The 22,350-nt window shown below is 41.7% G+C and overlaps 1 protein-coding gene across 1 annotated transcript in view; it reads left to right on the forward strand.

The window, feature by feature from the left end:
• Positions 1 to 5,830: 5,830 nt before the first annotated feature.
• The window catches only part of LOC135242761 (fibrillin-1-like), a 46,669-nt gene continuing 30,149 nt past the window's right edge, over positions 5,831 to 22,350 (forward strand). The window contains exons 1-9 of the mRNA XM_064314032.1: positions 5,831 to 6,199; positions 6,501 to 6,807; positions 9,938 to 10,020; positions 10,848 to 10,946; positions 12,089 to 12,184; positions 12,759 to 12,854; positions 17,271 to 17,468; positions 19,027 to 19,152; positions 20,651 to 20,776. Coding sequence (XP_064170102.1) covers positions 6,641 to 6,807; positions 9,938 to 10,020; positions 10,848 to 10,946; positions 12,089 to 12,184; positions 12,759 to 12,854; positions 17,271 to 17,468; positions 19,027 to 19,152; positions 20,651 to 20,776 — 991 coding nt within the window. The 5' untranslated portion in view covers positions 5,831 to 6,199; positions 6,501 to 6,640. The remainder of the gene's footprint in view (positions 6,200 to 6,500; positions 6,808 to 9,937; positions 10,021 to 10,847; positions 10,947 to 12,088; positions 12,185 to 12,758; positions 12,855 to 17,270; positions 17,469 to 19,026; positions 19,153 to 20,650; positions 20,777 to 22,350) is intronic.

Genomic DNA, 22,350 nt, shown 5'->3' on the forward strand with positions numbered 1-22,350 from the left:
AGGCTTTTTTCTTTTTTGAAAAGGGCTACTTTTAGATGTTTAAATCTATAGGACAAAATACCTTGAAGTCATGTTCACAAGGGGCCTAGTGGATGTGGAAAGGTAAATGTATAAAACACCCGCCATTAGAAAATGGGTACAATCATTAAATGTTTGATATTTGACTACAGGAACACGTCTCTAAAAATGTATAAAGAGATTTCTGAAACGAGGTAAAACCTCTAATAGCATTCAGATGGGCTGGCAGTCTGTTCTCATCACTTCACCGCTTTAAAACTAGTTTCTGTTGCCAAGTTCCTTGCTTACCAGTGGAATTTTAAGACATTTTCAGACACTCTAAGAGGATAAGCGCCACCATATCCCATTAATGGGACATTTAAGTATGCTGGGGTAATTAAAGAAGACAAAGGCAGTGCTGTTGTCCTTTGTTAACCACTCTTCTGCGCAGCTTGGTGTGGTGATGGTTTTCTATGCTGATAAACGAGGAAAATAATATGCATTTAAAGAAACCTCATGCAATCTGCATCTGGACTTGTTTTTTTTTTTTAATTAAAATTTTTTTTTAACAAAAATAACTTTTTTTTTATTCTGCAAAGCACCGTTTCATTGTGAATGAATGCCATGGTAAGAATGTGTTCACTTAGTGGCCCACAGTGAATGCGATAGGCTAAAGAAGAGTAGCCAGTGAAATGCTTTAAACGTTTGTTTGAAAGTTCAGACAATAGAAGAGAATGGGCAAAAATTCTACGCGTGAAATGATTATCAGTGGTCAAAGAGACCTGACAGTTCCATCTCCCGTGACGCACCGGTGAAAGGACAGTTTGCGTAAGACCTGGTATTTCAAATTCAATCGCCATCCTTCTGTCGCAAGAATCTGTTGTCAGATTGAGGTCATGAGACAAGGTCATTGGCTTGTTTCGTATCCTAGAAAATAAGTTTTACAGTTGAGGGGCTTAAAGCGGTACGATTGAACGTCGTCAACTGTGGATGAAGTTGTGTGATATTTTAGGGAAGAATCTGGCAACAGTCCATCGGGAGAGGGTGGAGAACGGGGGTATCGGGGACGCAGAACTCTGACTCATTCCTGCCTCGCCCAGGACAGTCCCCAAGAAAAACAATGACGTACGGCATGATGTCATCGGAAGACCTCATATTCTGAACAAGAGAACCTAGTTCGCAACGAGCTCCCGTTTGGAGATTGTCATTGATTTTAAACCTGTTTCAGCCATGTCTCAGAATGCAGACACGAAGACTTTCTATTCTCAGGACCAAGGGAAGAGGCTGTTTTACATGGATCTCCATGGACGAAACTTACCGGGTGTCTGACACTGAACATGCCAATCTTATTGGGGGATGAATTGCCTGTATGTCGTAATTTGATAGTGAAGACTGACCGGTCACTTTATGCTGTTGCAACATTGTGCTTGATGCATAACGATTTGGAAAATATACACTCGAAAACAAACTAATAAAGCACTCGAACGGACTAACCTCCCTCAGCGCATTAAAAAAACAAAACTTTATTCAGGCATTGGGAAGACCGACAGAGGGGACTTCTACAGTGTAGTTGGCCACCCTATGGACTGCCACAAGGCCCTTGCTGTTCTGAGATTTTAAACACTTTCAAATGAATATTTGGGCCAAACTTCAAGTTTATTCATGCAATTTGTTAACACGTTAAGTGTTTTGGGGGGTTTAATTTGGCTTCGAGGATCATGGGCTAAAACTTGCTAAAGCGAACAGACTGTTGGCAGTGTAGACTCTCCCCAATGTATTGCACTATATTTGACCAGTGAGACTGAGATGGACGTATCAATGGCAGTCATCTGGTACATGGCTCATTAGACAATGTCTGTAGCATTAACTGTTGCTCTATTAAAACTGAACTTCTCTCATTCACCCGATTATATGCACACATTTTCTGAAATGGAGCAAGACAGCCATGGGGAATCCGGGCACCGCCTTCTCTGACAGAAATGCCAGCTGTCCCGTTTGTGTAAATGCATTTCAGAACCAGCTGTTGTTTATTAACTCGGCTCTTCACATCCAAATCCAAATACATCGCTGTAGAATGCAACAGTTGTGGTTATAAACAGATCCAAGTAGGCTAAAAGCATTCATGAGAATGAATGGATTTGACCGTTTTGATCAGTGTAAAGGAAAGGGAGATGAAATGTTTGATCAGAGTACTGATGTCTTGACTCCCCGCCCCACCCAACAGTTGACCTTCTGGTAATACCAGGAACAGACCCTCAGTTCAGAGAAGCACTGATAAGGTGGGTTCAACGAAGGGTGTGTTTAAGTCGGCAATGTGCTGTTTTCAATTCAAATGGTTGCAGTGAGGTAGATTGACTCAATTTACTTTCTTATGACTGGAGTGCAACAATGCCGTTGGGTTGTTGCTTCAGTGTATTTTTAACACACATGCACACGCATGTACAGGCATTTTCTTTCATGCTGTCATTTAGAATGTTTCTGACACCGCTGTTTCCCTTTGATTTCAGATGAGGAGCAAAACCCAGTAATGAAGTCCCATTGTTGGGCTGTGGTCGCTGACAGCACAGCACCGTTTCTCTGATGTCTGAGGCTTTCCCCCCAGACTCTCTCATGGCTAAGTTCTGCAATCTCCCTGCTCCTTGCCCATACGTAACTTGCAAACAATGACATGCTTTGAGTGTCGCATTGTGCATCCTCTGTACAGGTCAGGGTTGATTAGAGGTTCCTGCGTGGGAAGTTTCTATCCCTAGGATGGCTGAATGCTTGAAGTTTCAGCCTAAATCGAACATCCAGGCAACTTCAAAATGGCCAGAGAAAAGCTGATGGAAAAATTGTGAATGAACGACACACAGAACCACTCGGCTCGTCCTGATCTCTGATGACACATGAAGCTGCTTACCAAAATATCTTTGGAGGGACTTTACTGTTATGAATCACCGAGAATAAAAAAGACTCCATTTGTGTTGAGAGAGTGGGGAGACAGATTGTCACATTGATATTTTTCCCTTCTCTTCAGGGTTGTTCCTCCCTAAACAGACATTTCCCACGCTGGACTTCTTGGCTCACATTCTAACATCCATCCTCTGGCTACGTCCCATGGCACGGTCACTACCTTGTCAAATCTATTGGTAACGAGAGGAGAGGGAGCAGTTTAACAAGAAGAGCTCCGCTTTTATCAGTCCTATGACGTTCTGCTGGATGAGCTGCAGATCCTCCGGTTTTCCCTGGCTCTACATTAACTTGCATGAACAGGGTGACAAGGTTGACTTGCGTCAATCACACTATATGTGTTCAGCATGAGTTTGAGCTCTCTGTTTCATTATACTGCATTGCAGCTGCAGTCATTCGGCGGGCTGCTTTTGATTGGCAGATGAGCTGTGATCAAATGCACTCTTGTTCTGAGAGAACCCTGTTTGTGAGGTGGCAGTAAAATGCCCAGCCCGCAGGTGAGTGTAATCGTTATATTGTGTTTGGCCTGGGCATTACAGTACTTTGTATTACCATGCAGTGTTCTGATCTGCCTGCAGGAATGCGGGAGTGCAGTGAGTTACAGGAGACCTGAACACGCGATGTCCTGATGGCCCTTTACTGCATCGCCCTGACCTCAGGATGTAATGCACTCAGTTAAGATGTAAGCATAATCTCGCTCATATATATATATATATATATATATATATATATATATATATATATTTGTTTTGCACTAATTCTTTTTCTCAATCCCACTTGTTCATTCAGTGTCTCTACTACAACCAGCATCAACATGCATGAGCAGGATACTTACAGGATGTTTATCCTGGCCAGAGTGGCCACTAGAATATGTGTCATGGCCACCCCCCACTCAGCCATTCTTTCAAAAGCTTACTGTGGTCTAAACTGTCAGTTGTGCAATGGCAAAGATAGTGAAAGGTGCCCACATGCACAGAAGACAGTGAAATTGGGTACAGTCCACGCATGTTTATCTCAGTTACACTCATGATCCTCACTCTGGGGCATGTCAGTGAATGAAGTAGGGTCAGACACATGGACGATGAGTGAGCGCTCCGCGTCTCCTGGAACTTGGTGCAGAAATTAAGAGAACAGGAGAAAAAGATTTATTTTGTGATTTACTCTGAGGGCTGGAGAATGACTTCCAAGCCCAGAGAGATGATCTGGTTTAGAATGTTTATCCAGCCAAAGAAGGCTAAACGCAGGCAACTTGACTTATCTTGCGGTTTCATAAAAAAGTGACATTGTGAACAATTCATAGACAGACCCGTAGTAGACATGCATGTGTCCATGGGCTGTGTGAGACTTTCCCAGGTTTTTGTAAAGCTGCTTGGCAGTATTTCTGCAATACTGGCAACTCTTTCGCTGTGGGGCAAGACAAAGGGAAATAAAATTAGTCTTGAACCGGGCCAAAGACAACAAACAATATGGGGAAGTCTCAAAAAGACTGGATTGAGCATATGATAGAAAGCTCCAAGGTAAAGCCCCCACTGCAAGATACACAGTGTGGTATGTTTCAACTTATATTTTACATCACTCATGAATGGAAATGCTTATATGGCTGTAAAATTAAATTGTAAGTAGGTCACTCATTAATGGAACTTTCATTGTTTGGCGCATACTACGATGATGTAGCACAATACTTAAAAAAACTATTTTGGAACAGGATAAATGCATCAATGGTGAAAGAAAAATGGTTGTATAACAGAGTGTTTCTGTAGTCTTTTGTTGTAGATGAAATATGATGTCATGCGGTAGCTGTAATGAGCCTACCACAGCTGTTGGCGCAGCAGAAATGGCTCATGGGTGGATGATGGCTTCCACATCCATCAACCTCAGCAGAGGTAAATGTGGCGGTGCTTGGGTAACAAACTGGCCATCAGTTGGTGGTGTGAACAGATCTTCTCTGATGTCAGTTGATTAATTTCTTTTTTTAAATTTTCATTTAATTGATAGCACTGATTTCTCTCTCTGTCTCTCTCTCCCCTCTCTCTCTATTACTCACTCACACACACACACACACACGTGTGTTTGAGCACAGGTGCATGAGGGGAGAAAAGACACTCCTCATGAATCCTCGTGCTTTAGATAGATTTCAGTCATATTTATGTAGGGGGTAGGCAAGAAACAAGCTTTAAGTTGGCTTTGAGTCCTGGTCCATTAACAATGTTTCGCGGGGTAGCTGAGCTCCGCCCTAACGCCGAATGCACGCGGAGCGCATTTATAAGGAATCAGCCTTATTCAACAGTCTGCCACAGAGTGACGCAGACATGCTGAACGCGTTTTTGGTAGACGTGTTGATGAGATTGTTCATCCTTAATATGACGCTAAAATAACGAGACCACTTCAATTATTCTTAAGGAATTCCTTTTAGAGAGATTTAATATGTATTGTGTTCATTGTATTATATGAATAGGCGTAAAATAACCTTTTCTTTCTAGATACTTACTGCTCTGGTTCAAAACTAATTTCCTGAACATCTTTCAACTTTTAAGCCGCATGAGGTTTTTAGTTAATATTTTAGGGATCTTAGTATGTACGGATTCAAAGCCGTAAAATTGGTGCTAATGGTTGGTATTAATTCAAACGGATAACATTTCATAAATACTGCTAACCACAAAATACTGATTTATAAGATATATGCTTTCGACCTTTCCCTTTGGTTTGGTATGAATTTTAAGAGCGAGAGCAAGGTATTTAAAGACTGCCAGTGCGTTCTGTTTTCCTAACCTCAACTGGTTGGCACAGTTATCCATAATTATTTGAAACGTCTTTACAACGCACCAAATTGTAAAGCATAGTCTGTTTCTCTTGTTTGACCCACTATAATAAATGTACGCATCATTTCTGCTATCTGCGTATCGCGAGAGTAAGAGAAAAGGTTTTTGAGAAGGAAAAGGGGGTGAGCGTCGAACTTGGAGCTGGACAGAAAGTACAGGAGGAGATAAAAATCTGATCAGTCCCAGTATAGTTTTCAAACTGCTCTAAATATCATTTAAAGCGGAGTATCGGTATTAAATCTGCACATTTTCTGTGGAATACTAAAATATGGCTAACTTTAAATAATTTTCCAGTCGTTTTGTTCTGCTCGAGGTTTTATGCCTCATTTCTTTCCTTTTTAAAAATGTTTATCCAGTAATGTACCAGCTGTATAAAAACCATTAGCATTTTTTCTTGGGCGGGACTGAAGACTTTTGCTCCTATTGGAGAGAAGGTACAGCAGTTCATTTGTTTTATTTTTACCTTTTGCAAAAGATATCATAAGTTGCTTGAACGATGTAATGTGCGCATAGATGCATTTTATGCATCCGTTATTTAGGATATTTGTCAAGTTACTTAGACGTGCATGTGTTCGTTAAAAGCTGCGGTGCAAAAGTCTCTCGACTTTGGTTGCAGTTATTTTCTTTCAGCTGCCCCATGCCATCTGTTCTATAGCCCTGGGTTATGGAAGAGCATCTTTTGCGACCTATGGGGCGGAATTTCTTTAAATGAACGTATATATTTTTGTTTCGCAGTTTTGTCCATAAGAGCGGGGGAACGGAGAAGCCTGTTGGATTGGGAAGAGAACCACTTCATTAGAAACGCCTTATTGTACTTTTTAAAGTGGAGTACTACAGTCCGTACACTTAAAGAAGAGAACCTGAGCAATAGCAGTATGTTGCGCGGAAGGTTGCAGACTTTAGCTCTGGGACTCGCCGCTGTCTTGTCGCTGACTGTCACTGCTGCAGATGGCTCCGCGGCAGACGGTGACATCGACAAGGAAGTTGTACCGAGAGCAAACCGGGCTAAGAGGAGAGGTGGAGGTCAAGAAGTGCTGAAGGGGTAATTTTCACACTGTTTATATGGATTTGCAAACGTCAAAAGACTTATCTGTTCTGACTATTCATGCAGTTTTTTCTGACTACCTCTACCGTCTGTTGTAGCTCACAGCCCCTGATAATAATAGGCTACATATTGATGATTAATGCCAAAAATGCTTCGGGGCACTTTTTAGGAGCGCATAGACCAATCGGATCTATTTTTACTCTGGCTCCAGCTTAACATCTTACAGACCATTCACTAAAGACACGCTGTAAATGACGGGAATGTAAGTTTAAAATGGCTTTGAAAAATTAATTTGTTGCTTTAGCAATATTTTTGGGATCCTTATCTTGCTGTAGGATGAAATGCTATCCAATGCGTTTGGAGTTCGGTATTTGGTTGAAGCAGTGCTTCTTTGCAGTTCATAATTCATTCTGCTGCTGCTATCAGCAGTTACATCATCAATGAAGTCAAGTGAGCTTGTCAAACCCCCACCATCATGTTTCGCATATGAGGTGGGGTGCTTCGAATATTGGGCAGTTCCGTCAGTCCTCTACTCTTTATTCTTGCCATCACCTGATACAAGTAAATCTTGGTCTCGTGTCCAAAAGACCATTATCTAGAACTCTCAAGCTTTTTTATGCACTTCTTAGTGAACTGTAACCTGGCCATCCTGCAGTGTTCATCTTGCAGTGTAGCCTCTGTAGTTCTGTTTGTGAAGTCTTCTGCCGACAGTCTTCACTGACTCAACCAGGCCTGCCTCCTGAAGAATGTTTCTGATCTGTCGGTGACCGACAGTTGGGGATTTTTGAATGGGGAATGGGGAGAATTCTTTGGTCATCAGCTGTAGAAGCTTCCTTGACCTACCAGGGTCTTTGCGATTACTGAGCTCATCAGTGCCCTCTTCCTTCTTAATGATGTTCCATTTTGGTAAGCCTAAGCTTACAAAAAAAGCTTTTTTTTCATTTCTCAGTCTCATAATGGCTTCCTTGACTTTCATTGGCACAACTCTGGTCATCATGTTGGCAAATGCCAATAACAGACTCCAAAGGAAATAAAAAGCCTAGAATCCAAACCAGTTACTGAAAACTGATGAATACCTGCACTACAGAAGCAATTGAACACACCTGACTGATCAGAAACACCTGTCAAGCCATTTATGTCCACATGGTAAAACCAAAATGTATAAAAATACCCTTAAATAAAATCTTAGAATGGGCACTTCAACCATATGTGAATTGTTTGATTACAAATAAGTTGAGTATGGAGCCAAATCAAGAAAAGAAATCTTTTAAAAAAGATACTTAAGAAAAAGAAAAAATGTTTGCCTCAAGCATTATGGAGCTCACTGTATATCCATTTACACAAATGCTTAAATCTGAAATTTTTGATGTTGGTCTAATACAGAGAAAAATAATAGCAATGGAGAAATTGTTTTATGTTTTATGAGATGAATGGCATTTCACACTATAGAGAACTTTTTTTTAATAATAATAATTTTGAAAGAGATATTTTGTCATTTTTCTTTGGCAGGGATTGAGTCACTTTCTAATTGTTAGGGTTAAATGCATTGTGCAGTGCTTGATCACTGTTAGTAATCACAAGACATACATTGATACAACCTTACCGACATTATGATTATTGAAAATTAAGTTATTGTCCTTGTCATTCTTATTATTAATTTGTTTTAGTAACAGAAGAAATTGTCATTGTCTCTACGAAATTCATCTGGTATCAGATGCCACTAACTAATGCAGAGTATGTAACTAGTGCAGTGTTTCATTTGACTGGTGTGCATTTCTGTGTGTTAAAAATGTGTGTAAGACCTCAGTTTGGGCAACACTGCAGCAAACAAGTTTTTAAAAACCACAAATCTAGGCTAGGGATAGCAAATGTAAGTCACAGTAAAATGAATAGGAAACTGCTGAGGAAATTAATTGGTACATTCAAGCCCACTTGTACTTCTAAAAAAAAAAAGAAGTTATTTTTAGTCACTTAATTATTGCATTGTGTACATGTTAAAATATTTCATTAACTAACTTTTTAAGAATGCGTGGATCACAGACAGTATTTGCTCTAATTTAATTGTTCTCAGGCTTGGAAAGTTAGTGAACCGCTGTTTTGGAGTGCTACTCATGTTGGTACTCGCATAATTATACCACCAGGTGGTGCTGTCCCTTTCCGACTGAAGCTTAGCCCTGGATTGATTGATGCTGGATGGGTTGCTTTGAATTATGGGCACAATAATTAAGTGAAAGGCCAGTGCTTTAGCTGGAGATCTGTGAGGCCAAAATGAAAGTATAGGAATGTAATATATATCTGAATTTGGATAAAGGTGATTCAAGATGTATTGATAAATATTCTATTATATTTTTTATTTTTTATAAAAAATGATAACAGTGTGTAAAAAATGCTTCTAATGGAAAAGCAAGAAACCGTTTTACAATTCAAAGACATTTATCTTGCAGCTATGTGCTGTTATGTTTGATGAGATCTTCAGGCAACATGCATCATTATTGCATTGTGTAGGTCTAGATGTATCGGCTCAATGTCTTTAGAGATTATTTTCTATGACATGCAACAATGGTACTGGGGACTGTGGTCATTATGAGAATTTCCTTCATACATTATCTTTTCATCATTTAAACACGGGTTAGCAGCAGCAGTAATACACAAGCAGTTATGCATAGGTTATATTGATTAAAAAAGCATGTATGAGAGTGTTCAATCTGCTCCTGAACAGTAAACCGGTATTCACACTTAATGGCTGTGACATAATGACAGAGGTGGAAAGTCCAGGGGTCAGAAAGTAAAAGTCCAGTCAGATGTTTCTTCCACCAATGAAGGAACTCACCTGTGATAAATTGGCGGCATGTCCAGGGTGTATTCCTGCTTCTCGCCCAGTGCACGCTGGGATAGGCTCCAGCACCCTCCGTGATCGTGACGAGGATAAGTGGGTATTGATAATGGATGAATGGATGGATGGATGAATGAACTTAGCCAGCTGTTTTCAGTAATTAGTTATGCCTACTGGCTGATAAGCAAATAGGATTTTCCTCCTCTGTATAATGCCCCCCAGCTCTCATTATGAAGCTCTAGGAGGGACAGCCTCCTCCTCTTCAGCATTCATTTTATTCCCTTTATGTTTTAGGCCCAACGTGTGTGGATCCCGTTTCAATGCCTACTGCTGCCCCGGATGGAAGACCCTTCCTGGAGGAAACCAGTGCATTGTCCGTGAGTCGCATACAAGTCACAGCTAAGCTCCGCCCACAGTTTTCTGCTGTCACACTTGCTCCGTAACAGGAAAAGGATATAATTTGATATGTGTCAGAAACTAGTGGTTTTTCTTTCAATTTAAATCCAAAGTCTTGGAGTGAGAGAGCAGAAGAGTCTTTATTCATTATTTGGCATGGTTTAGTCCCGAAGAGTGATTTATTAGAAAACCGTAGGAGTGCAGTATGTAGGGGTATTAGTTAAATAATGGGAATGATAGCTCAGGGACACACCCACTCAGGCAGGTGTAAATGTGCCTTGCACTGAGATGGGAAAGGAAGCACACTTTTCTGATGGTAGTTGAGGAGTACTGTAGGTTAGTACAGTTTCTGCAATGGCAGTTCAGTGATATTACTGTTCAATGCTATGTTCTGCACTCCTAGCTTAGAGATATTATAGGCCTGTGCTGTCTCCTCTGTGGGGACACTTGTGTTTGACAGGGCTGCTAATGAGCATGCATATGAATGTAAACAGAGGAGGTAAGATCATGGGCTACATTACAGCTGATTGGTCCAGCTGGATTACTTCTCTCACTCGCTTCCCTTGCGGTTGGTCATTGCTCTGCAGCTGTTTCTCTTGCGCTCCCTCCCATTTTATCATTTACAACAGTTCTCTGATCATATGGAGTCACTCTGGCTAAGACCATCTGCTAGATGAATGTAATGCACTGTACTAGAGTGCTCACATGACATTGTCCATTGGGGTTTCAACCTCATAACAACCTGGCGCATTTCTCCCCTCCCATCGCTCACAGTCTGAGACCTGACAGGTTGCTTTTCCCCCCTCAGCAATCTGCCGTAGCTCCTGCGGGGATGGATTTTGTTCCAGACCCAATATGTGCACCTGCCCGAATGGACTGGTCGCTCCATCCTGTGGTTCAAAGTCAGGTACGTTACCATGAGAACAGCTGCCATGGCATCAGACTGTTTGTGCTTTCCCTGATGGCGTCACTTGCCTGGTGCAGGCCCGGGATTTCACAGAATCACATCTGTGTCTTAAAAATGTCAAAGAGCTGAATCACTGTGACGTATGTGTGTGTCCAGGCGTCTAGGGTCCAGCTCTCTGGCTTTGCACGCTGGACGCTGGTGTTCCTCTTGACCGCACCATTGTCTCTTTCATGGGAGACACTATTAGAGCAGCTGGTGCTGAAGTTCCCTCTTCACTTGTCGGACGATGCAATTTCCTGTCACTCACAAAAAAAATAATTCTGCCTGTTTTTGTTGGATACCGCATAAACAGAGCTCTGAACCTGAAGTTACACTTTTTTTTTTTTAGACCTTTTTAAAGGACAACCAGTTTGCTTCACATCAGTGTAATGAAATGTAATCATGTGAAAATTGAATCTTGTGTTATATTAAATAAAGTCAATATACTAAACATATGTTGTAACACAAACTGCTCTGTCTGCATTGAGTGAAATGTTGCTGCTTATAATATGAGCTTGTAAGGGGTCCAAGCTGGCCTGCAATACTATGAGTAATCTCCATGCAATATGGCTGGCAGCTGGAGTCACTACAAAGTTATGAAGCAGAAACCAGCAGTTTATGTCAGAGACTGAATGAATGGGATATTGCATTATAGATTACTTGGCCTTTTATGGCCGGAGATTGGGGGGCATGTTCCCGTCACCTTTTGAGGAACCATTACTCACTCTCCCCCCACACCTTTGAAATGTGACCCACTGTATGCCAATGTAAGGTCTGCTCAACGCACGTAAATGTACAGACTCATCCACTCATCCATGCATTCCCACATGTGCACATTTAGTATGAGACTATTTTTTTATTTTGCATTTCTTTTTGCTTGCGTATGATTATGTTTTAATGTATTTGGCATTTTTGTATTCTCTCACTCTCTCGCTTTCTCTCTCTCTGTCTCCTTCTCCTGCACCCTGTCCCTCTTCCTTTTTTCTTTCTCTTCCCTCTCTTCATCTGCTGCACACTCCTCCTTTCCCTTTAATTTTGTCTCTGTCTCTTCTCTCTTTCTCCCTCCCTCCTTTTCTTCCTCTTTCTCTCTCCCTCCCCTGCAGTCCAGCACTGTAGCACTCGCTGCATGAATGGAGGCAGCTGTGAGGAGGACCACTGCCGGTGTCAGAACGGCTTCTCTGGGGCAAACTGTGGCCAGCGTGAGCACCCCTCACACACTCCGTCAGCTGACCTAGGATCAGCCAGAACCACTGATTTTACCACAAACACCGCTTCAACTAACCTAGGTCCTAGGATCAGCCAGAACCATTGATTTTACCACAAACACCACTTCAATTGACCTAGGTTCTGCCAGAACCACTGATTTTACCACGAATACCACTTCAACTGACCTAGGATCAGTCTAAACATTGATTATACCACAAACACCAAATCAACTGCCCTGGGATCGGCCTAATCACTTCTTACCCTTTATGGCAGAGGATGGACTGATCCAGGATCTGTGGTTGTAGGTAGAAGAGTGATTTTTACTTTTTTTCTGCACCGATCTGGGTATTAGTAGATGAAGTCAAATGTTAATTGGTCTTGGTATTGTTTGATTATATTTACACATGTAATGATCTGGGTATTGTTTGATTATATAAACACATTTGTGATGTGGGTATTGTTAGATTACATGCGCGTACATATTCAGTGATCTGGACTTGTTTCTATTTTCTGGTGGAAATGGGAAACCAGGGACTCAGTATTTTTTGTCTTTCTCTTACCTTGCAGCGGTGTGTGAAATGGGATGTTTGAACGGGGGGCGGTGTATCGCCCCAAACCGCTGTGCCTGCACCTATGGCTTCACTGGGACCCAGTGTGAGAGAGGTAGACTGCTTTTCAATGCTTCATTCAAACAAACTTAAAAAAAAAATTGGTCTAAAGATCTGAAACCATTCAGTATGAAAAATATTCAATGATAGAGGAAATCAGGAAAATACTTTGTCATGGCACTGTGTTTGTTTTGGCTCTGGACACATCACAGAAAAAGCTCAAGACCCATTTGCCTTCGGGTTTCCATGGGAATGATGAAACTCCCTGAACTCCTGAAAACAGGTGTCATTGTATTCAGCTGGGGTTGGGTTGGGAGTGTTTGTGTCCCATCATTAATTAAAGCTGTGTGCTTTAGCAGATGCTCGAGTGGTATCACGGTGACACCCGCTGATCTCTTCCCTTGGGCTTCTTTTCTGGAACCTGTCTTTCAGAAGCCCCTTCCCTTGATGCTTTGGGGCTTTCCCAGACATGGGAGTCAAACTAAATAAGAGTTGTGGGACAGGACAGGGTTCTCTCTCTTATTTAAACTTATTTTGATGATCTAAGAGTGCTCTGGTCTGGTGTGGCGAGTGCGTGCCACACCTACGTTTCCAGGAGTCCCAGCAATAACGCACTGAAAAACACTCGCATGCACTTCAACACTTACACAGCCGTTGTGTTCTTGTCTAGAGTAGTGACTACTGTTGAATGGCAGAGCCGGAATGGAGGTTTGGGTAGTGCGTTCTGTTCTGTTGTTCATCTTTGCCCATATGTTTTATGTTCTTAAATAAAGGACATGATGAAAGCTTTATGCATGAAGTTGTTTCCCTTCAGATGCCTGTTTAAATTGTGTCAGATGATTATCAGGGCCTGTATGTGGGAAATGATCCAATAATGGGCTGAAGACATGTATATGCATGAATGCCCTTTGTGTGCATGTCTGCATATTTTTCCATAGGGGTACATGCACATGCTTGTGTGTGCATGCTTATTTGAGTGTATACATGTGCGTGCCTGCATGTCTGTCCATTGTCCTCATTTTGGATTTGACATAAATTATCCATCTTGACTCATCTGTCCTTGAAACTATTAGATGCAGATGTGCTGGAATTGAACCCTGAATAGTTTATACGTGGGATAATAGATTATGCTCATAATTGTTGCCAATCCTCCTCATTTTCCCAACCTTCAGTCCTCTCTCACTGTTAAAGATGAGCTTTTTATGTGAAAGACCAGAGATAAGCCAGTTTAATAACTGGAGCTTCTTGTCGGATTACTTCCAGCCTCATATAATGATCAAAGTGTCATTATTAAAGTTAAAAATACTTGTGTCTGGAAAAATTCAAGCTTCGTGCTAACCTTGTTATGGATGGATCTCACGGTTCTGCTGTGTACCTTGGTTCCCTCTCCAGTCCATGTCTGGTAGCTGGTCTCCACTTTACAAGCAAGATAGTTTTGCTTTATTTCACCCAACAGGCTTGGCACCTTTTTTTCTTTTTCTTCTTCTAAACTTCTCCGATCATTCAACATTTGTATCACCCTGTTCACCCTATAAATCTTGCCCTATACTCAAAGGACATTCATTGGAAACTGGCTCAGGTTTGAGGTTTTAACAGAATGGAAGAGTTTACTAAACAACTGTACTGTATCCAAAGCACTTCTAGGTCCTGGCTCTGTTTTATCATCCAGAGGTTATAGCTCTTTGCAGCGGGCAGCCCACGCTAAGGCAGTCTTCTCTTGTGTAATTTGACATTTGAGACGCTCGTTTATCGCTGGTCATGTCTTTGGAAGGCGCTCCTGAAAGATACATCTCTTTAGTAAAAGTTTTGTTGAAAGCACAAGAACTCACTGTGTCCTTTTGCCAGTGCTTCCTGACACCCTGATAGCAGCCGTATTTTTTTCCAGCGTTCATGACTCATTCATCCGACTGTGCATTCACTATATTTAAAGCTCTGTTACTCTGCTGTTAATGGGCCAGTTCAAGCTGTTGATTGCAAAAGTTAACTCATCACCTGGTAAAAGTAGCATTGCGTAAGTTATGTGCGAAAAGCCTTCAACCTGCAATGATTTTATTTGCTATTAAGTTTAATATGAGGTTTATTCTTATGGTTGAAGAGCTATCTTTCCAGAATACGAAAGAGAGCATGCTTATAATGTTAATATTTTGGAAGTCCCAGATTAATTTGCTGTCTGGTTCCATTGATTAGGAGAGCACAGACTTGGATGTCTGTTCTCAGTGGTGCAATCTGCTGCCTAGTGCTGTAGCTTTTCAGTCCACTAGTGCACTGAGCTGTGCAGTCCTTGTGTTAGAGGTCTAGCGTGGCTGCCATAGGCAGAACAACAGGCCCTTTCGAGACTTGGGGAGTTACCCTTACGCAGGGATGTGGAGGCAGACCTGCTGACTGAAACCCTCGCTCTCTGAGTGACGCTGATGCCAGTGAACCTCCTCCCTGATTGGCTGCATGGCGCAGTTGATTACTTTGCACAGCGCATAAAGTCTAACTGTTTAATGGCTGTACAAAAGTTTCAAATTATATTTTTAAATGAAAATCATTGTACACTGTATGATCTTTGAACTAAACCATAGTTATATTTAATTAAATGTAAATCTTTGGACTCTCTAAGGCTGTCAATGATGCATAAACATTTCCATTCTAGTGTTAAGGTGAACAAAGAGCGGAAACATGGTTAATGGTGGTGTGACCAACACTGGAGTATATCTTATTGTTTGTACTTCAGGGCCTCTGCCAAGTGTAGAAATAGCTCAGTTAAATAATTAATGTAATGTATAATTATAAATGAAACCAGATCAACCAATGATTTTTTTGTTGAGACTTTCCAAAGAAATCGTGCTTCAGTTTCTACACAAATTGTCTCTGATACGTTACACCGTTGAGGTGAAAGTAAACAGTGTGATTACATCCAGCATGCGCATTTGCATGCAGTCCAAATGACTGATAGGGCTGGGTATTACTCTCCTGTGTGAGCATATTCCCCTTGCCCTGTAAATGTGGGATACTGTTGCCTATTGCTTATCCGCCTGTGAAGTGGAGCGTGCCAGATTGCTTCCAGATGTTGGATGGAGACGGAGAAGTGGGCGTATCCCGCTCTCGTGTAAGGAGCCGAATGCTGGGAGGACCCAGCTGTTGCCTCATGGTGTGAGACCTCCATATTTGTGACAATAGTCACTGACACATGCTGTTTCCTAAAAAAAAAGGTTGGGTCGGTTGCAAGTTATCTTATTGATTGGCTTTGCGTGTGTCCAAACTGGGGGTAAATACAGAATTTATGATGGGAAGCATTGCATTCCCAGTGTCAACCTCCCACTCCCCCCCCCCCATCAATATTTCCCCAAATGTTTTCATCCTTGTTTTTGTTTTGAAAGGGATTTTCTTTAAATGAGAGAAACCATTTGTCTCCAATCTATGCTGTAAGCCTGATATTTAGTTTGATCTTCCCAAAGCCTTCATCATCACTAAGGATTCAGCCAAGAGTTTGTGTTCATTTCGCAGTCATTTCCTGTTTTTATCTGGGTCTAGTGTGCCTCTTGATTGAGGCTGTTCTGGGATTTGGGTTTATTCTCCTGCAAGTTCAGGGCTCCCCTAGCATGTCCTTCTGTGCCTGGAGAAGTACTTAATTACACTTACAGAGTGAGGATGACCCAATTATGTTTGAAGCATTTAATGTAGGTAAAGACTTAAAGGGTCAGAGACTTAAAGCCGACATGACTGGTGCTGTTTTGGTGATCTCATCTGAAAGGAGAAAAACAGTTTTTAATTAATTTAAATAATAATATATGATATTGGGATAGGACCTTGTTTTTCATAATTTTCCTCTTTTGGCCTGTGTGAAGTGGAGGTGGTTTCTGAATTTGGATTGTCGCTGTGTAACTGGGGGTCAGTGTAGCAATACTCTTCTGCCTTGAATGTTCATTTTATTTTACTTGGTTCACAGCCAAAGCCTCCCGTTCTTTGTGGTTTTATGTGATAATGAGAAAATGGCCCTGTTTTCAGTTGATTTGCACTTCAGTTCAGGTGGAACTGTTCTCAGAGTGTTTTGTGTGCTTAATGCTGAGCATTTCCAAGGAAACACTTTTTATGCGGTGCGAGGGATAAATTAACACTGTTTTCACAACAGCTTGTTGTATCTGCTTGACAACTGCTTTGTGTCTGCTCGCCAAGGAAACATGCCCAAAAACAAATTGAATAAACATGTTTATTTTTCTTGTTCTGAATATTCATATTGATTAAATTTACCAGAAAAAAGATGGATCGGCCAAGAAAATAAATACAAAAATAAAAGGTCTGATATAGTTCAAGTCATATTATTTTGCTTCCTGGTAAAATATTCAGTGTCAGGAAGCTATAAAATATATATATTACCAGTAGCGGTACCCTTTATAATAGACAGTGCAGATGGTGATTTATCGTATGTACACTTGTGCTGTTGTTGTGGTGATGCGTGTCCCCACTGATGCTATGCTGTTCACAGATTACCGGACCGGGCCCTGCTTTTCCACCGTCAGTAACCTGATGTGCCAGGGCCAGCTGACGGGCATCGTGTGCACCAAGACACTGTGCTGTGCCACTGTGGGGCGCGCCTGGGGACACCCCTGTGAGATGTGCCCCACCCAGCCCCGCCCCTGTCGCCGTGGTTTTATTCCAAACCACCAAACGGGAGCTTGTCAAGGTACAGCACTTGCCTCTCGCCTTGCAGCCATCTGTCACCTGCATCCCATTATCCTATGTAGCCATAGGCTAAGAACACATACTTTCTTTTCACTATTTTTGTAATCATAGAATTTTCAATAGATGTTAACAGCTTTACTGTGTTACTCTTCAGAGAATAGTTGCACAGATGCTGCAGCATTGGAGTTAGTTGAAAAAGTCCAACTATTTGTAGCTGACATTGTATGATTTTTTCTTGAATTTTTTAACATCTGTTCTTCATTAGCATGCATATAGCAAGTGCCTCTAGCTTTTATGAACACAGCTGTGAGCAGCCATGAAAACTTCTGACCTTAATAAAACCAGAAAAGTCTAATTTATACATTTTAAGTCTGTGTAATGTGGCACAGATGTTTGTTATTGGTTGGCGTTTGAGAATATTGTTATCAGTCAGGATTATATGCAGTTGTCAGTGTGTCTATTGTTGTGAGTGTGGGTATTCTTTCTTGCACAAAGAATACACTACTGCTGTCTGTGCATCCACAATAACCCCACAGAGCTGCTTATGCTCCATGTGAGATTGCTACAGCATTGGTGTGGATCAGGACAGGTTGGTCATGCTTTGATGATGGAAAGTTCTGGACTCCCTATTTGGATGTGTCTGACTGGTCCAGCTCTCTTACCCCTCCAGCTATATAAAACCCCATTGTGGTCTGGACTGGAGAGAGTTAGCATGGTGGGCGGGGCAGGGATGGAGTGGTGTCTGTGATATACTGCTCTGTGCGTATGGCTCCGGTTCTCAGCCCATATCTTCTGGCCTCTGGGGCGGTTGACATATTTAGGGCACTCTGCAGGCCATGCATCTGCAAGCCCACTCATCCACCCACACACCTGCACACACACACACACACACACACGCACATGCATGCACACACACTGACAGGCACACACATACACACACACACACATGCACACACAAGCACACACACACACGTGCGCGCGCGCACACACACACACACACTCACTGTCACACGCACACACACAAGAGTTTAACATGCTCCCTGACTTTGTGTGTCCAGTGGTGTGACAGGGGGGCCATATATCTAATACCGATGACATTGGTCATTAATCATCATCATCGTTCCTCTAAGAGTGAAAAATCAGAGGGGGGGGGGGGGTCATCTGGGTCTGCGGTGCTGATGTACTGTATGTACAGTGAAGGTGAAAAGACCATGGTGCCTGCAGGCCATAGCAGCAGGAGGAAAAGTTCAGCTCCTGTGAATGTAACAGTGAGTCCAAATGCAACACCGGCCCCGCCACCCTCCAAACCAGACTAAAACCACTGCCTCATGTTTACTCTGCTCCCAGCTTCAACAGGGCTGCAGCAGTGTGATTTTGGCCCACTCACAGTAGCTGTTGCGCATACCTGGGTATTGCCACAGCTTTATTGAAGATTCCCTTTACTGCAGCATTACACTCTTACTGATTAATTATCTTGCTAATTCATTTTGTGGGACTAGAAAGCAATTAGACGTGATCTTGTTTGTATTTAATTTTTTGTATGTGAATGTTGTTGGCAGATGTGGACGAGTGCCAGGCCATTCCTGGACTGTGCCGGGGAGGGAACTGCATTAACACCATCGGCTCCTTTGAGTGCAAGTGCCCTGCAGGACACAGGTTCAGCGATGTCACTCAGAAATGTGAAGGTAATAATAATAATAATAATCATCATGCAGTAGGCTTTCCTCTCTTTGTGTGAGTCTATTCCTAAACGCCATTAAAAAACCTGAGTTTGAGATGAGGGCTAAATAGAGCTTAACCTGACCTGGTATGGAGCAAGGCCTGGTACTTGGTTCAAATGAGCCTGAATGTTTTTATTGTGTCTCTATGAAAAGCAAGTTAAAATGAAATTAACTGAATTGCATGTTTATGGATTTTTCATGGAGAATGGACATCCTTTGTGCACTTTAGTAGACCAGTCTGTATAGATCTGTGCTGTGTGTGCATCTGTGGCATTTCCTCTAATTACTCTGCATCTGTCCCTCTGAAAGCTTCCTATATTATCAGCATAGATGTCAATGGAAGGTTCTCAAATAGTACTGGCAAAGATGCATGGTTTGGTTTTTATGTTTAAAGACATTGAATTTTGAGTAGACTATTATAATAACTGCTTGCCTAAAAAAATGATTTTAAAGAAGAAAACTAGGATCAGCATATCCACATCAAATGAGATCAGCATCTCCACATCAAATGAAAGACCTATTTTACTTTGTTATTAAAACTGTAAAACACACTGGCTTATTAGTGAAGTCTTGTGATCAATTCCAGACCAACTGCAGCTCTGATTTGATTTTCTAAAATGGTAAAAGATGTGTTTGTGGCGATCATTTTCAGGGTAAATTCTCCACTTGTGTGAAGCCCAGAAATAATAATTTGATTCTGCGAAAAATTCCATAAGGAAATTCCATTCCACAAAAAAAGACTTTAAAATTTGGCTAACACGTAGTTGTATTTTTTATTTATTTATTTATTTTTACTCCTGCTGATGTTCCGCTAATGTTTGATTTCTTCCAAAATTGAGGTGGTGAGTACTGTTTTGCTAAATCTGTCATTAGTGCACTTCCTGGAAATAATAATCCTGTTCGAAATTCTTTTGGTGGATCCTTCGTGGTGTCCTTTTGTAACCACCGTTGGATTTTTCTAAGCAATGGTTCCAAAATTGTGGGCTGTGAGAGGGATTGAGGTGGGTCATGACATAAATGTGAAAAAATATCTGACTCTCATGTTTTGCACTTCAGATTAGATTCACGCTAGTCAAATTAAACTCAAACTAAACACAAAAAGCTTTAGGGCTGTTGTTGTGACTTGTTAATTGCCTTCTAATTCCATATTTGAACACGCAATAAAGCTACATTGTAAGAAATGTAACAAAGAAGGGCTATTTTTCTGTAAATGTATTGAGAGCCTCATGTTTGGGACAAAAGAAATATATTTTTTCTTGATTTGGCTCTGGACTCAACAATTTTAGATTTGTAATCAAACAATTGACAGCGTTTAAAGTGCAGCTCCCTGTGTGTATCTGTTATGAGGAGGGTGGGCTGATTTGGAAGTTTGGAAACCACTGTTCTCTGACGTTTCTCCATTCTGCCTCTCTGTTCAGGAAAGCTCTTTAATCACCCATGCCCCTTCACTCTCTGCCTGTAGATATCGACGAGTGCACCGCCATCCCTGGGGTCTGCATTGTGGGCGAGTGTGCCAACACTGCCGGGAGTTACTTCTGCAAGTGTCCCCAGGGGTACTACACCCCTGTCGATGGTTCCAGATGCATAGGTATTGGCATAGGACAAATATGAGTGTCCCTTTAAAGAAAAGGTTTCAATGTAAAAGTTCACATTTTAAGGATTTTTTTAAACATTCCCTCATTTCAATGACTGTTCAACGTATAGTATTATTTAGATGTTTGTATTAATCATGGACAGTATGACGTTAATTTCCATTTTCTATGATTGTGTGTATAATTTAGTCTGCATTGCAGGCATCTAATTAGGTGGCAGTAATTGATGTATTCCTTATAAAGCCAAGTGGATTACTAACGTACATAAATTCCACAAAAATACAGCAAATATCATTGTGGCTTTCATATGATATTCTTAGCAAAAAAGGCCTCTTTACTCTGACAGAAATTCACTTGATAAAATGTCAGATTATCAGAGAGAGAGAGGAGCCAGATAGATTGATGGAAGTTAAGATAGAAAGATGAAAGGTAGAGAGTATTCCACTGCCTTCAAGCTTGTGTCGTTTTCAGTCACACTTCTGCAGGAATCAGGAGGGGTTTCTAAACTTGAGGCCTCGGTGCTGTGGCAGTTTTATAAATTACCCGCTGAGTTTCTCTGCCACAAATAGGCTGTCCTCAGATGATCCTGCTTCCTCAAAAGCTGCCGTGCGCATTTGTGCCGTTAAAAACTACTGCAAACTTTCCAAATACTCCCAGCAGGGAGAATGTAGGTCAGTGTTGTGCAGCTTCTGCAGGAATTTGTTGTTTTATTTTACTGTTGTGAGGGGAACAGAGGAAGGTGTCGCACCACACTGTACATTCCTGTATCATGCTGTGGCTGTCTCTCCCCACCTCCAGTTTAGTAAATTTAAGTGTTTAATTGGCCTGAAATACAGTCAGTACATCCTGCCAAAGCATAAACAACAAAAATGTAACATTGAAGTTGCATTCTCTCATCTTCACTCTCCTCTCTCACTCTTTCTTCCCCCCATCCACTCATTAAATGTGCAGACTTGCTGTTGTCTGTAGCACAGATCTCTGAGTGCAGGCATTCCTCTATGCAGGATGAGGAGAGTGTCTGGTTTGGTCTGTCTCCCCGGTTTTGATTAGATAAGGACAGAACAGAAACATTCAAAAGCAATGGGTGGAAAACTCACTGTTTGTGGAGCTTCTGCATTGGCAGAGGAAATATCCTTTTTATAATGACAGGAAAATGGGAAGTTGGAAAACTCAGCTCAAATATGTCAAGGAGTTTGAATTCCATAATTCCAACAGTATTCCAGAAGTTGCATCCATAATTATGGACTTGCCATGTGTGCAGTACCCTAGCTGGGACAGTCCCCCCTGCACACATGCTCGAGCACTTTGGGTACACTCACCCTCCACATTAGAGGCTACAGTAACTGAGTCAGACTAGACTCACAATTCTTTTCCACTCTACAGGCTACTCAGTGTACTACAGGAGAGCTAGCGCCATCTCAGTTGAGCACATGGATTTCACCAGCTGTATTTAAGGCTGGCTGAAGGAGACTAGAGTGGACCCAGCCCAGGTGGGTGTGGGTGTCTGGAGAGTGAAGAGGCTATCCTCCTCTAATAATGAGTTCAGCCAAACATTTCAGATCAACTTTTT

This window comes from Anguilla rostrata, chromosome 16, assembly GCF_018555375.3.
Source record: "Anguilla rostrata isolate EN2019 chromosome 16, ASM1855537v3, whole genome shotgun sequence".
Taxonomy (NCBI): domain Eukaryota; kingdom Metazoa; phylum Chordata; class Actinopteri; order Anguilliformes; family Anguillidae; genus Anguilla; species Anguilla rostrata.